We start from the raw sequence: 14699 nt of genomic DNA, 5'->3' as shown, positions 1-14699 counted from the left end.
TTTCTTTCTTTCTTTCTTTCTTTCTTTCTTTCTTTCTTTCTTTCTTTCTAGTGAATTCTCTGGAATCATGGTAAGGTCAAAATATATTGTGTTGAGAGTTTACAAACAAGGGGAATTTTAAAAATGTGACAAATGTCTAAATACCTGACAAGAACACTAGAAATGTGGTAACTTCAACACAATTAAGTGCTTCATCCAAACGCTGTGATTTATGCCTTTTTGTTCCACGTATCTTCTTCAGTGTTCCCCAGCCCCTTGACACCATGAATGCATTGCAATTTTGGAAGTAATTTGCCAGCTACACAACTGAAAAGACACAGTTTTAACCTGATCCACTGACATAACGTCAAATCTGTCCCAAAACACTGAAACAAGAAAATCTATGCCATCACTCTACAGACGTACTTAGAAAACTTAAAAGGAAGAGTAAATATCAGCTCAGTGATTTATAATGAAGCTAATAAAATTCAGGCCAGTTTTCTTAACTGTAATGAACATTATTTGAACATTCAACACATGAAAGGTTAACAAAGGCTATGAACTTGGTGTAACTTAAAACGTTTCAGATGTCGGAGTTCACCAGATGTAATTGGATTCAGGTGGATCCTGCCTCCCCTCGGCCTTTTTAAGTGAAGGCGTGTGCTGCCTGAGCCGGGCGCCTGCTGGCCTCAGGGCATGCATGAGGCTGGCTCCGTACCCTGTAAAATTATTCACAGCTTAAAAGAAAAGAAACTACAAAAACGGGCTCTTCAGATTCATTATTAACCATTCAAATGAAATCCATTTTCCCTTTTCATCCCAGAGTGAAAGACCACAGTCACCACAAAAAGCCACCTGAATGAAGAGATGTTACAGGTTCAGGGTCTCTGTTAAAAAAGAAACCCATTTTAGGAACCATCCAATCTGGCTTCCATTGAAGCCCTGATTCACTATGTGTTTTGGCCATGCAGAAACTCTTGATCAAAGTTTGGATGAATGTGACTGAATGATTTTCTCCACCCAAGGGCTGGTAGGGATTTCGCACTGAGATCCCCAAAGCAGGGATGCTTCACCGCATTGCAAAACCAGCCTCGATTAAATTGATCCAGAACACCCCCACTGTTCATATCAATCACACAATCAAGTGTGGCTATTGCACTTACATAAAATAGGATTTGGGTAAGAAGTAAGGGCTTCTATGATACATTTTAGAGAAGGGTTACGGTTTGAACTGACTCCTTATCAATGGGGATTTGTCAGTTTCAGTCAAGGTGGGCATCTGTGCATTTCCAGCTCACTTGTAAGTGAACTGTAACACTGAGCAACATAGCTTCGGGCCTCCCTTCCTCCTGGTTGTGAACCTCTGGAGGTGCCTGGGGCACTGACTCATTTCTACTGATTTTCTAAAACGGATCCAAGACAGCGATCACATTTTAAAAATCTCCCACCATCTTCCTGGGCATTAGAGTCGAGTTTGGCATTCCGTTTGTTCCCTGTGGTTTTTAAATGCAAGCATGCCATTAAATAACTACTGAGAACAGAATACTTTGTTCCTGAATGTGTTTCTTTGAATTGTCAGTATGTAGGCTAGTAGCTCATGGAACAGCCAGAACATGAGCCAACAACGCGCTGGAGTAAATCCCTACCCTGCTGCTCTCCCCGCCACCCATGAAGCCCGAACCTCCCTGCTGGCGGGGGGTGAGCTTCAGCCGGGAAGTCTGTCTCCAGTGTCCTCCTCCCCAATAACATGTCTGGGTGCCCAGGACCTCCCAAAGTGTCACCTCGCTGGGAATCTGTTCCCAGCAGAACTCTGTGCCTCAGAGCTTCCTAGTCACCACCCCCTGGTCAAAATAAACCTCATTCTTCCAGCCCAATTCTCTAAGCTAATGTACCAAATGGCTGGGTGGCCTCTCCCAGAAAACACATTTGCATCTTAGTCAAGCACCAGGGCATCTTCTTGATGCAATGCCTTGATCTGAGGGAGCCACGTAGTCGATGACAAAATGACAACACTCTCAGCACCGGGTCTGTGAATGAGGATGTCTGGGGCTGGCAGACCTGTGAGAATCGCTCACCAATGCCACCTGAGGCCTCCGATGCCACCTGAGGCCTCCTAACTTGCCTTCTTTCTGGAGGAGTGATGGGTGTATCAGCAGGAACGGGGCCCCTCTACTCTCTGGCCATCACTCTTGGTCACCAAGCCCCAAATGTGGGGTCTCAGAAGATCTTTGTAACTGAGGCCTGGGAGGTACAGTGTGTGACCTCAGCTCATCCCTAGGCCCGGGGACGTCTTGAAAGCTACTTTGATTTGGGGACAAACCTTAGGGTTTGTATCCTGAGTTAAGGGCCCCATAAAGTATTTTGTTTACTCTTTCCCAAAAGGTCTCCAAAAATGGTTAGTTTTCTACAGGTCTCTTTTAGTTCAAAAAAGCCTTACCCCAAATATGTCCCGGCATGGATACCATTCAACCATTACCACCTGGGGAAAGGACTATTTTCCGGAGAAGCTGCAAGTCTTGTTAAGCTATGCCCATCTGAAGCCAATTCAATCTACCATACAGTCAATTCAGTGAGTGAAAAAGGCTCAAATCAATGGCTTAGTGTAACCTCGACTAGACACAAACCCACCTTAAACAAACAAACAAACAAACAAACAAACAAACAAACAAACGTGTATACCTGCATGTAGATGTATTAGATATACATCATAATAATATAATGTGAACATTATAAAATATGCACAAAAATCAGAGGCTTTGGATTGAGATGTATAGATATACTTACATATAACATGCTTAGATATTTTCCCTCAGCCTAGCTGATCATTTCTGTACTCATGGGCTACATGCACCACCCTCTGGACACCGTGGATCTAGGAAAACATCTGAGGTGGAAATGATCTGTTCAATTTGTGCCCATTAGTTTGGAGACCCGATATGACAGGCCCAATGTGGGCTTCTGCTATTGAAGGATGTGGTATGACCGAAGCCTTCCTTCCCTCCGAGGAAAAGTAGACAGCGGGCCCACGCTTAGGAGACTGAGTCCCAACCGCCAGATGGATGGCAGCCACGTTGTTTATTTTGTTCACTTGCTAACTGTCCCTCCCACTAGAACCTGGGCTCCGCCAGGCAGGGCATTGTCTCTCTGTTCACTGGCATCTCTCCGATGCCTGGATTCCTGCTTCCAACAGGGAAGATATCAATCAAAATGAAATAGTTGAATTTAGCCCGTTTCATTTCGTGTCTAAAATGGGCCAGTGGCTTATTATCTATACAGCTAGTTCAGAAGCCTTCTTCAGAAGGCTCCCACTCACTTTTATTGCAGTGTCTTCCGTGCCAGCCTTCTTGACACTGACATTTGTTGGGTTCATGGCAAGTTCCATGTGTACCGCAGCCAGGCTCACAGACAGCTAGAATCAGAGGAGACAAAAAAGAGCGTTTCCTGAGCTTTCGTTGTTCCACAGAATCACACAGCTGCTTTTCTTGCAGTTCTTTTTTTTTTTTTTTAATTTTTAAATTTATTTTTGAGAGAAAGAGAGAGAAAAAAAAAAAAGAGACAGAGCACTTGCAAGGGAGGGGCAGAGGGAGAGAGGGGAGGGAGACGCAGAATCTGAAGCAGGCTCCCCACCCCCCATCCCCACCCCCCCCCACCCCCCGGCTCCAAGCTGTCAGCACAGAGCCTGATGTGGGGCTAGAACCCATGAGCGGGGAGATCGCGACCTGAGATCCCACTTAGCTGACTGAGCCACCCAGGCACTCCTCTTGTAGTTCTTTAGAATGTGTTAGTTTGGGTTTCATCTCCTGTTGCTTTTTATTTTCCCTAAGCCAATCTCCAGCTCTAAGTCAGTCTGGGACTTTTTGAAACAGTCCTGAAGCGCCTGTGTGTCTCAGTCGAACCTTTGATTCTTGATTTTGGCTTGGGTCATGATCTCACGGTCATGGGATTGAGCACCGTGTCAGGGTCCGTACTGAGCGTGGAGCCTAAGATTCTCTCTCTCTCTCTGCCCAGGCTCACACATGCATGCTCTCTCTCTCTCTCCCTCCCTCCCTCTCGCTGTCTCTCTCAAATTAAAAAATAAATAAATAAATAAATAAATAAATAAATAAATAAATAAAATTAAGTCCTGACAGAGATCTTAAACTAATCTTGATGCTTCTCATTCACAAAAGATGCTCAGTAGGACCTTGAAACTGCTGGAATGGAAGTTTATTTTCCTTAAGAAAACTCCAAATAGTTAAAAAGTTCAGTTGCTTGTGTGTGAATATGTCTGGTTTTTGTTGTTGTTGTTGTTGTTGTTGTTGTTTTACATGCATGGATTTCATACAGTGTTTTTCTTCTAGGTAAAGGGAACATATATGTCAGTGAACAGAGGTTAATCGTAATGCCGAGGCAACATGCAGTGGGTGAAGAAGTAATGTAGGAAGAGCTCCCCCAAGCCAGGCTGATTCTGTGTATGGATACTTACGCTTTGAACAGAGGTCTCCTTGGTAACCTTTGGAGCACTTACATTTGCTTTTACCAATGCATTTACCTCCATTTCGGCAGGGTTGCGGGCATTTGCCTGAAACAAGAGAAGGATGCAAACAGGCAAGGAACACAGTGCTTCGTTCAGAGGTCATCACATTTTACAAAGGAAGGGCAGGGCTTTGAGAAGATAACTGCTTTTTAAATGGCAGCGATTCCCACTTGTTTCCGACCTACTCTGGCTTTGAGACCGTTTGAGTTTCATTCTTTGGGACAAACAGGCTAGTGTTATTAGGATTTCTAACTTAGATCTTCGACGGTAAATGTGTTGCCCACACATTTATATTTCTATAAATGTATTGATATTACTTGTTTATAAACGGAATAAACTTCTGATTCATAAACACTTGTAATTTAAGATAGAGTAAAAGTTAAGATACGAATTAACCTCTAAATGATCTTTCCTCGGAGCTCAGACTTTGAATGTCGCTCTTTCCGCAAGCAGGCCTGCACCTGTACCTGACAAGATCTTTCTCCGCCTAGGATTCCCCAGAGAGCAGGGCTGGCTTGCAGGCAGAGAGTGTCTTTGGTGAAGTAACCCTAGGAAACCCGGATGGGGGGACAGAGAGAATGAAAAATGGAAGGAGGGAAAGCCAACACAAAAGTATATTTGCAGGGTGGCCATCACCGTGGCTCTATCCTGGACCAGGCTCCATCCTGCTGGGTCGTTCTGAGGAGCCGTGGAGACTTTACCCTCAAGTCACTTTTAAGAAGGGAGAGGGGAGCATTTCTTCATTGTCTCCCACTGGCCGAGGGTCACCTTATGGGATAGCTTCCTCACACTTCCAATGTGTCACTATGTGAGTGCACACTGATTTTTTAGAACTCAGAGGAGTCTCTGGGTAGAACGCAGGAGAAGTGTGGAGCAGCTAAGACAGGATGCAACCTGAGGCGCCTGGGTGGCTCAGTCGGTTAAGCGTCCGGCTCTTGATTTTGGCTCAGGTCAGATCTCAAGGTTTGTGAGTTGGAGCCCCACGTTGGGCTCCTCACTGACAGCATGGAGACTGCTTGGGATTCTCTCTCCCTCTCTCTGCCCGTCCCCTGCTCTCTCTCTCAAAATAAACAAAATAAACAAAAAAAAAAAAAAAAAAGAGGAGGTGCAATCAGGTTATGCCTGTGCAAAACAGGTTGCCATAGCAGTAACTGGAGTAAGAGGCTGGCTGAGAACAATATGAGATAGGGCACCAAAGGGGCCCGATACCACACCTGTGCATTTTTCTGGAATGTCTTAGATCCTAATGATACATCACTCTTTCTTCGATCTTGGGACCAAATGAGAATTGCTAATGTGTTCACAGCTCTTTAAATACAGGATTTTAGAGCTGGGAGAGGGCCTTAGATGTAAAAATTACATAATGATTGTCTTCTTTCTTACTCCAGAAGCTATTTATTCTCCCTCTGCAATCTAGAACTTGCCATCCTAAGGCTGAATGTTTTGAAGAAGTAGAAGGAAAAGGATTGCTCACCCGGAGCTGACTGGCGTAATGATGTTCCAAAGAGAGAAAACAGCCATTAGATTGTGGGACTGGAGGAGTTTGGATTTTTTTTTAATTGTTGTTCTTTTTATTTTCTACATTTTAGCAGAATACTCATTATAAAAGCCTCAGCACATAAGGAGAAGAAATGAAACTTTTATCCTAAAACAACACACTTTTATTCTCCAAGTTGTTCTTTTTATGGCCAAATGAAGCTTTGAAGGAAGTGAGCTACAATATGATTTACTGGCAAGCGCTGTTTGAGACACATGAATTCCATGTGCAAATTATTTTGCTTCTCTTTTAACTTACCCGAAAGGACCTTCTTCATGCATAAATTGGTCAAAGCAGCATTTAGTGGAGATAATATAGACATAATATTGATATGTTAGAGTCTCTTGAAAACCTGGAATGCCATTATATCTACAGGTTTTTCTGACACAGGGATGTTCTAGAAACAGGCATTAAAATAACCTTAATCATAGAATACCACCTTTTCACTAACCATTAAAAATATAAAGGGTCCTCTTGGCTAGGTTTGTATACAAAGAATAGCATTTACCATGTGGTCAAGATCCCAACTCTTACCTAAAGGAAAAGAATACCGAATTCTGAATTTTCATTTGTATCCATGAAGCATCTGACCCCATCATATGCACAAAATTGGATAGCATGGTACTCTGTCATGCACTTGGGTTTTTCAAATAAACAAGATGTGGGGCAATAATTATGTGGCACAAAAGATAGTACTTATTATGAAATACTGGGTGAGCCCAAATTTCCTCACATTCAATGAAAGGTGAATTTGGTAGACAGGGATATCACAGAGAATGAGTGGCAGAGAGAGACTTTTCATTGACTCCATGGGTATTTTTATTTTCTTGGTCAGAGGGAAGGGAGAGTCCTCAGGTTCACCACAGCCAGGAAGAAGGACCTTCTCTCCTGGTTATCACACAGTAGAAATGTGACTGCAGATGGCTGTCTGAAGGCCATTCCAAATCAAATCTTATGAAGCCAAATCTTATGAATCTCACGAAAGCGTGATCGTTTTAAAATTCAGAATCCTGTAAGTGTCTTTAATATCGACTTCCTTTTCCTGAAAGTATTTTTGCAAGCGATTCTATCCATTAGACAGTGGGGAAAGTGAGTCAACTTGAAAGATGACACCACATTTTTACCTAAAACAGACTAAGCATTGCCTGAAGACAAACAGATTTGACTGTTTAATCAGCGTTCTTATTATAACTAGTGGATGAGTCCAGTGAGAACAATGAGCTAGGGATTGACAAAATAAGGACATTAAACTTCCTCTGCCCATCAGATTGCAGGATAATTTAAAACTGGAGCTCTGCTTCACATAGAAAACAGATTAAAATGGTTTATGATAAGTGTCAACAACTATCATCACTGGGTCTTAGGATTATGGGTGATTTTGAATTGTTTTATTCAGTATTCTAAATTTGTTATAAGGAAAATTTTATACAGAGGATTTTTATGATAATAAGAACCCATTAAGTTATTTTAAAAACCATTTATAATACAGTATAAATAATTCATGTAAACTTTTTACCTGAAAGTTCACTGAAGATTCTTGGGATATCTATGAACCTTAAATAACAAGATAAACCAAATGTATACTATGTACACCCAGATATTTCTAACTATGATGTTATTAGTTAATTGGCAAGAGTATCTCAAATTAAGTCAAAGTGAAGTTTGAGACGATATCGGTCCTGACAGAGGTCAGGGGAAACGAAAATATAAATTACATCAGAATAGTGTATGTGTGTATATGTGTGTGTGTGTGTGTGTGTGTGTGTGTGTGTGTGTACATACACACATAAACATATATATATACACACACATATATATGTAATGGAATACTGTTCAGCAATCAAAAGGAAGTAATGATACATGCCACAACATGGATGAACCTCAAAAACATCACGCTAAGTGAAAGAAGTTGGCCATAAAAGGACATATATTGTGTGATTCTATTATATGAAATGTCCAGAATATGTCTCCAGGAAATGTCCAGAGACAGAAAGTAGACTGGTAGCTTCCAGTATCTTGGGGAAAGGGAAATAGGGAGTCACTGCTCATGGGTACTGGGTTTCTTCTGTGGGTGATGACATATTCTAGAATGAGACAGAAGCGATGCTGTACAATTTCATGAATATACTGAATTGCATATTTTTAAATGGTGGATTTTATGGTATGTGAATTATATCTCAATTTAGAAATAAGAATTCATAATTCAACTCTTTGTCTCTACTATACTAGAGGCACTTATCAAGTCAAGACCTATTTCCATATTTTCTTGGTTCGTATAATAGAAACAGGACACTTCCTAGAAGGGTTTGAGCATAACTTGTGATAGGGATAATCAGGAGCATTCAAAGGCCTACATTTCGGGTGCAGTTAGGCGGGGAGAAACAAATATAAATCATTGTCTCTGCCAATGGAAAGGTCGTAAACCCAAGAGCATGAAAGGGTATTTACATAAAGAGAAATGAGCCCATGAACAAAGATTCCTAAATATGATCTAACTAAGTATGTGGAGTCTGAGAGCAAGTATGGAAAAAGAAATTTGAGGGGAGTTAGTTCAGAGATATCTTTATCAGGGCAGGGTAATTAATAAGAACAGAAACCACATCCTGACAATCCATTACATGTTCTATGGAAACTTCAGAGGTATTTCGTTTGAACTCTATAAAAAAGTGGTTACTTCATCTACTACTCACTAACGTACAGAAACTCACAAATTAGAGCTTGAAAGTCAAAATTGCAAGTCAATATTATTTAATTTTGAGCCTACTGCAACTTCAGAAATCATGGCTGTACTAACCAGCAGTATTTTACAGATATGATACAGCTGGAAATGAAAATGCCATATTCCAGAGCTTCCAGAAAAGCAGGGACACGGCACCCGTAGCAGACATGCTCATGTTCCTTTTGCTCCTTCCTGAATGGAGTGCTGGTGTCATCTCTTTTCTGGATCCTAAAGCAATCTAGGGTGCCGTTGGCTCCTTTCTGAGTTTCAGAGAGCTTCAGTGATTTGCTGAGGGTTGCAAGGCCGGCAGGGGGCAGAGCCAGGAGGATAAGCAGTTTGATATCCTGATTCTGAAAACAATGATTATCTACCACATTCCACCCTTACATTTTTCTTTCTTTGTCCTGAAGCATGACAAACACAGAGTGAAGGCATAACTGCGTTGATCTAAAGTTTACAGCTCAACTATTTTTTTTTTTACATAAATAAACACTCAAGTGATACTTCATCAGTCAAGATATCGAGCATTTTTGGCAGCCCATAAAGTTCCTTTCTGCCCCTGAGCACTATCCTGGTTTCTACTGTCATCCATTAATTTTGCCTGTTCTTAAACTTCATAAAAATGGAATCGTGCGGTATGCACTTTTTTGTACCTCGTTCCTTTACTTAACATCGATGAGATGCATTCATGTTGTGTATGCTATTAGTTTGTTCTTTTTTATTGCTGCGCACCCTTTTCCCCTTTTTCTTGAACTTGTCCTTTTCTCTTAGGTGGGATAATGGGCTCAGTCTGATTCAAGAAATGTGGCAGTGAATGGCAGGGAAGAAACTCTATGCCTGCAGGTAGATAAACACATTCACCTGTCCCAAAACTCTGGTCTACATTTCCAGGCTGAAACTATGGCTCTGCACAATGAGAAGGGGACAAACTCACTAAAAAGAAGCAATGCAACATGCCAAACAACCCAAGCCCAGATGAGACGGCATCAGAGTGTTTGTTGTGAGTCATCTGAGCTAAGCTATGGCACCCTCTGGCCCCCCCCCCCCCCCAGTCCCCCACCTTTAGCCTAAGTGAATGGTGGCTAAATCTAGTGAGAAGGAACCACTGGCCTGAGCCCTTAGATAAGCTCTTCATTGTCTCTGGGCTTCAGCTTCCTCACTGATTAGATGATAGGGTTGGATGGGGTTTTGAAGCTCCCCCCAGAAAAACAGAGAATGCAGAAGGTCAATACTCACTGATTTCACACTGTTCCCCCTCTAGTCCTGGAGGGCAAATACACTTTCCAGGGTAGAAACAGGTCCCTCCATTAAAGCAGGTAGTTGAGCAGTTTGCTATCAGAATGGATAACAGGGTATTGCATTAGACAGTGGGCTAAATCTTTAAAAAAAAAAAAAATCCAACTTCACTTAAATTTAGGTGATAGTTCTGGGACATCTGCTTTTTTTTTTTTTTACATAAACACTCATGTGATACTTCATCAATCAAGATATAGAGCATGTTTTACTTATTTAATCATGTAAGTGGCTTTGCAAATCCAAGAATTGTAACCAATCGCTGAACCATTTGCAGATTCCAACAAGTTAAGAGGAGAAAACACACATTATATATGATCCTCCCCCAGGGGCTTATATCTTGGAGAAAAAAGGCATGGTAAGTAAACTTTTTAAAAAAAATTATCTTTTTAATTTTCTTGTAAATATCTGTGCCCTTAAAAAAAGAAACACTATAAACTCCCCGAAGTATTTTTTAAGCTAAAAGAAGACGGAAAAAGGAGAAAACTTGCTTTGGAATAGATAAAAGGGAGACAGGCCATAAGTACTAGGATCCGGCAAAAAAGAAAGCAACTTTTTTCCTTTTCAGAATATGAATTCAGAGATTCATCTTATATAATAGGGATTTTTTTTTAAAAAAATAATTAACTTTTATATCATTTGGAGGAAGGAGTCCTGGTATTCGGGAAAGGACAGCCTGTCAGTCCTCATGAGACCCTATAGGTGGGCAAGTGGCAGCACCCAGTTGGACAGATTATCGTGGGAGTCCAAGTAACTAGGTTTTCCAGGTAAAAGTCATACTGTTTGTGATTCATCCTAAACCCTCTCTTCATGTCAACGTCTGGAATTTCACTGCTCACTGGAACCTAAAATAGAGGGAAGACAGAAATGGGGACAAGGGAGAACAAGTATCCAAAAATAGACACGTTGGCTCATTCTATAAAGGACATTAAAATCAGAGCTTGGATTCTCAGCAATTCCAGTTATATGGCCAATTTGTTCTTGTCCTATATGGAACAGGCCAAAGTGGGCTACAGATGAACAAAAGCTGAAGGAAGCTTCCAGTAGGAAAATCAGAAAGGAGATCCAAAAGTTATGTGTATGCTTTCTTTGTGGAAAAGAAGGCCAATCAGCATGTTCTGCAAATATCATGCTTCTTAGAGGATAAAGCTTTTTGTTTAAAATCATAAGTATCTCCCATCTAAAGACAATGCTGTACTCGCTTTGGCAAAATCCAGCCTCCTGATGCACAAGGGAATAGCAGCATTTGGGTACAGAATTTAGGATTTAGGACAACCAGCTCTTTGGGCTTTCTCCTTGCTACTTGCTGCTAGTATTGTTAGGTTTGCGAGCGTGACTCTATCTCCCCATTTGTCCCTGTTTCTCCTGGGGAACTAACAAGAGAAGAGAAAACATCAGGATCAGGGTCTGCTTGGCCAGAGCTGGCTGGGCACTATCCCTTACTAACAAATAGAATGCAATGAACCTGTGAGCTTAATTGGAAGTTATGGGATAATGACAAAGCTAGTTAAAGAATCTGGCCACTCTGTTAGTATTTGTATAATATTTTACAACCTTCTCTTGATAGTCAATGATTCTTGACTAGGAATCAGAGACACCAAGTAACTTTCACTGGGGTTGAGGGTATGCTGGGCCAGTGCTTAACTACTCATTTCCTAAAGTTTGCAACAGATGTCCCAAGAGCCAATGAAAGTTAATCTTTCATGTTTCTTCAAATACGTTGTGCAAAGGTCTAGCTCCGTGCCAGTAATTAAACTGTTTTTCAGAAGCTCTATACTCCCTCCTGGATGATAAATGCATCTTTTTGTTGAGGTAGTAAAAACCACTCTTTTTTAATATTCCCCGATCTCAGTGAGACCAAGTGGAATTTCAACAGACTTCCCAAAAGAATAATGATAATGATAATAATAATAATAATAATAATAATAAGTACTGGAGTCTAACAAGTAGGGAAAATCTTTCATCTGAAAGGTAAAATATTACAAAATGTAAAACATATTGGAATACACATATGTTCCTTCAACAGTGACCACGCAGTGTTTGTGACTCTATAGCATCAGAAAAACACTGCAGTTAATTCTCCATTGTGCAAACTACACCAAGAACAGACACATCTAAGTAAGCAGGCCTCCCAAATGGTGTCTTTAAATCTGTTCATACAGGAGTGCTTCATCCAGATCTCTGAAGGATTTGCTGTATTTCCCAATCATTTTGTGACAAGAGGAATTTAATTTTGAATTAGCAGAGATGCTGAATGCTAAATTTAGACAAATAAAATAGTTTTTTTTTTTTTTTTTTTTTTTTACTCACTAGCTGTTCTTATCATGTCATCAGCACTTAATCTTTGTGAATACAAACTTCAACATAGTGTTAAATCCAATACTCCAGTTTGGGATCGCTTAAAAATAAAAAGCAGAGATAGTCTCACATGCTCTCTCAATTAGCTTTGGGGCTGGGGGACCAGGGGCAATGGTTTAATTCCCATTTTAGAGACGGGAAAAGTATGACCCACAGAGAGACCAATTTTATCAGCCTAGACACAGAGGTACTTGTGGAGGAGCAGGGACCCGAAACAGGTAGCCTGAGGGGCAACATGGTACGATAGAAGGTGTGCGTTTGGGCCAAGAGACTGAAGCTCTGTAAACCTCGTTTGGCCCATCTGAGAACGAAATAGATACAATGTTCCACATCTCAGGAAGCTGTTGGGTATAAAGTAAATTATTATTCTGACTCATGCTGAGGGATTCTTCCTTTAGCTTGTCCTTCTTTTGAAAAAATCTGTTTATTTCCATCCTTTTTTTTTGTTAACGTTCATTTATTTCTGAGAGAGAGAGAGTGAGTGTGAGTGGGGGGGGCTCTGCACGGACTGCACAGAGCCCGATGCGGGGCTTGAGCTCAGGAACCGTGAAATCATGACCTGAGTGGATGGAAGCTTAACTGGCTGAGCCACCCAGGCTCCCCTGTTCATTTCCATCTTAACTGGTGCCAACTGTATTATCCCTCAAGAGACACTTCTCAAAAAGGCACATCTTCGGGGCGCCTGGGTGGCGCAGTCGGTTAAGCGTCCGACTTCAGCCAGGTCACGATCTCGCGGTCCGTGAGTTCGAGCCCCGCGTCAGGCTCTGGGCTGATGGCTCGGAGCCTGGAGCCTGTTTCCGATTCTGTGTCTCCCTCTCTCTCTGCTCCTCCCCCGTTCATGCTCTGTCTCTCTCTGTCCCAAAAATAAATAAACGTTGGGAAAAAAATTAAAAAAAAAAAAGGCACATCTTCTTACTTCATGGCATATATTTATTTTAAAAAATAGCACTCCACTCATGCAATTAGCCTTTTTGACACCAGGATAATTTCATTACATACACTTTGTATGACATTATTAAATTTTTTTCCCCATAAAATATGTGACCTGGGCAAAACAGACAGGTATCTTGTAAAGTGTATGGATCATTCAATATTTTACAGCCAAGTTTGAACCCACTTTCTGAGAGAAAAACTGGCTATGATGCTGCATCATAGGCAGAGGGAAAACCATCTCTCAGGGATGTCATCTGTGAGCAGGTCCTTAAATTGGGGGTCAGTGGGCTTCTAGGTCAGGAAATGGGGAGCAGGCTATTTCATTTCAGTCTTAGAAGCTCATCCACAGAAGTTATTTAGGACATACCAAAACCCCATATGGCAGAGAAAGCTACGTGTTCACAAAATCCACACTCCTCTCCCATAAAGTCGTCCGTGGGAGACAGTTGTCCAGCCAGGGATGACATTTCTCCAGGCTGCATCTGGGACCAGCACTCTGGTAGGACCGTGAGGGCTCATACCTCTCCATGGAATAGATGTGGAAGTTTTGTGGATCACTTCTGGGACAGAGATTTTTTTTTTTTTTTTTTTTTTTAAAGAAGTGCCTACATCAGTCCCCACCTCTGCTCACTGGCTGGTTTCAGAGAGCTCCAGAGCTGTAGGGAGGACCACTGATGTCAGGTACCTAGGCCCCAGAATCACAGCATGGAGAAGGGCTTCCTGCACTGGAGCATTCTAGGAGTGAAAACAAACTTCTGTGTGGAACTACACTAGAATTTGGGGTTAAAGTTGTTACAGAAGCCAACAAAGTGTTACACTCTATTTACAGAGCTATTATGTAGAGTGATAATATATTAAATATATTCCTCTTAACTGCACATTTAGAAAGTAAAAAGAACCTTGTTCTTAAAAAGAAACTGTTACCTTTATCACAATTGACTCCATAGAATCCAGGTGGGCAGATGCAGAACCCAGGAGTGACACAGAGCCCGCCGTTCATACACCGTGGTGTGCAAAGGGCTAATAGAGAAAGAGCTCCGATTAAGGTCAAGTGGGGTTTTGAGAAAGGCCATTTTGGAAATATCATTAATACAACAGCTCTACAACTTAGAAATTTTATTTGAGAGAGAGAGAGAGAGAAAGGGGCAGAGGGAGAGAGAGAATCTTACGCAGGCTCCATGCTCAGCTGAAAGCCCAACAGGGGCTTGACTCGGGGCTCCATCCCATGACCCTGGGATCAAGACCTGAGCTGAAATCAAGAGTCAGACACTCAACAGACTGAGCCACACAGGCGCCCAAACAGCTCTTCATTTTTGATCTTTGTGTTTGATTCTAAAGTCTGTAGAGATACAGCTTTGACATAT

The 14699-nt window shown here is 41.6% G+C and overlaps 1 protein-coding gene across 1 annotated transcript in view; it reads right to left on the bottom strand.

The window, feature by feature from the left end:
- Positions 1-8: 8 nt before the first annotated feature.
- WIF1 (Wnt inhibitory factor 1) overlaps positions 9-14699 on the bottom strand; it is a 70835-nt gene continuing 56144 nt past the window's right edge. Inside the window, exons 6-10 of the mRNA XM_040491505.1 lie at positions 14260-14355; positions 9988-10083; positions 4445-4540; positions 3293-3388; positions 9-698 (exon numbers count right to left, since the gene is read on the bottom strand). Of these exons, the coding sequence (XP_040347439.1) occupies positions 577-698; positions 3293-3388; positions 4445-4540; positions 9988-10083; positions 14260-14355 (506 nt within the window). The 3' untranslated portion in view covers positions 9-576. The remainder of the gene's footprint in view (positions 699-3292; positions 3389-4444; positions 4541-9987; positions 10084-14259; positions 14356-14699) is intronic.

The sequence above is a fragment of the Herpailurus yagouaroundi genome, unplaced genomic scaffold, assembly GCF_014898765.1.
Source record: "Herpailurus yagouaroundi ecotype Mexico unplaced genomic scaffold, PumYag 182, whole genome shotgun sequence".
NCBI classification, from domain to species: Eukaryota; Metazoa; Chordata; class Mammalia; order Carnivora; family Felidae; genus Herpailurus; species Herpailurus yagouaroundi.
The sequence above is the reverse complement of the archived record's forward strand: the minus strand, read 5'-3'. Positions and strand labels throughout refer to the sequence as shown.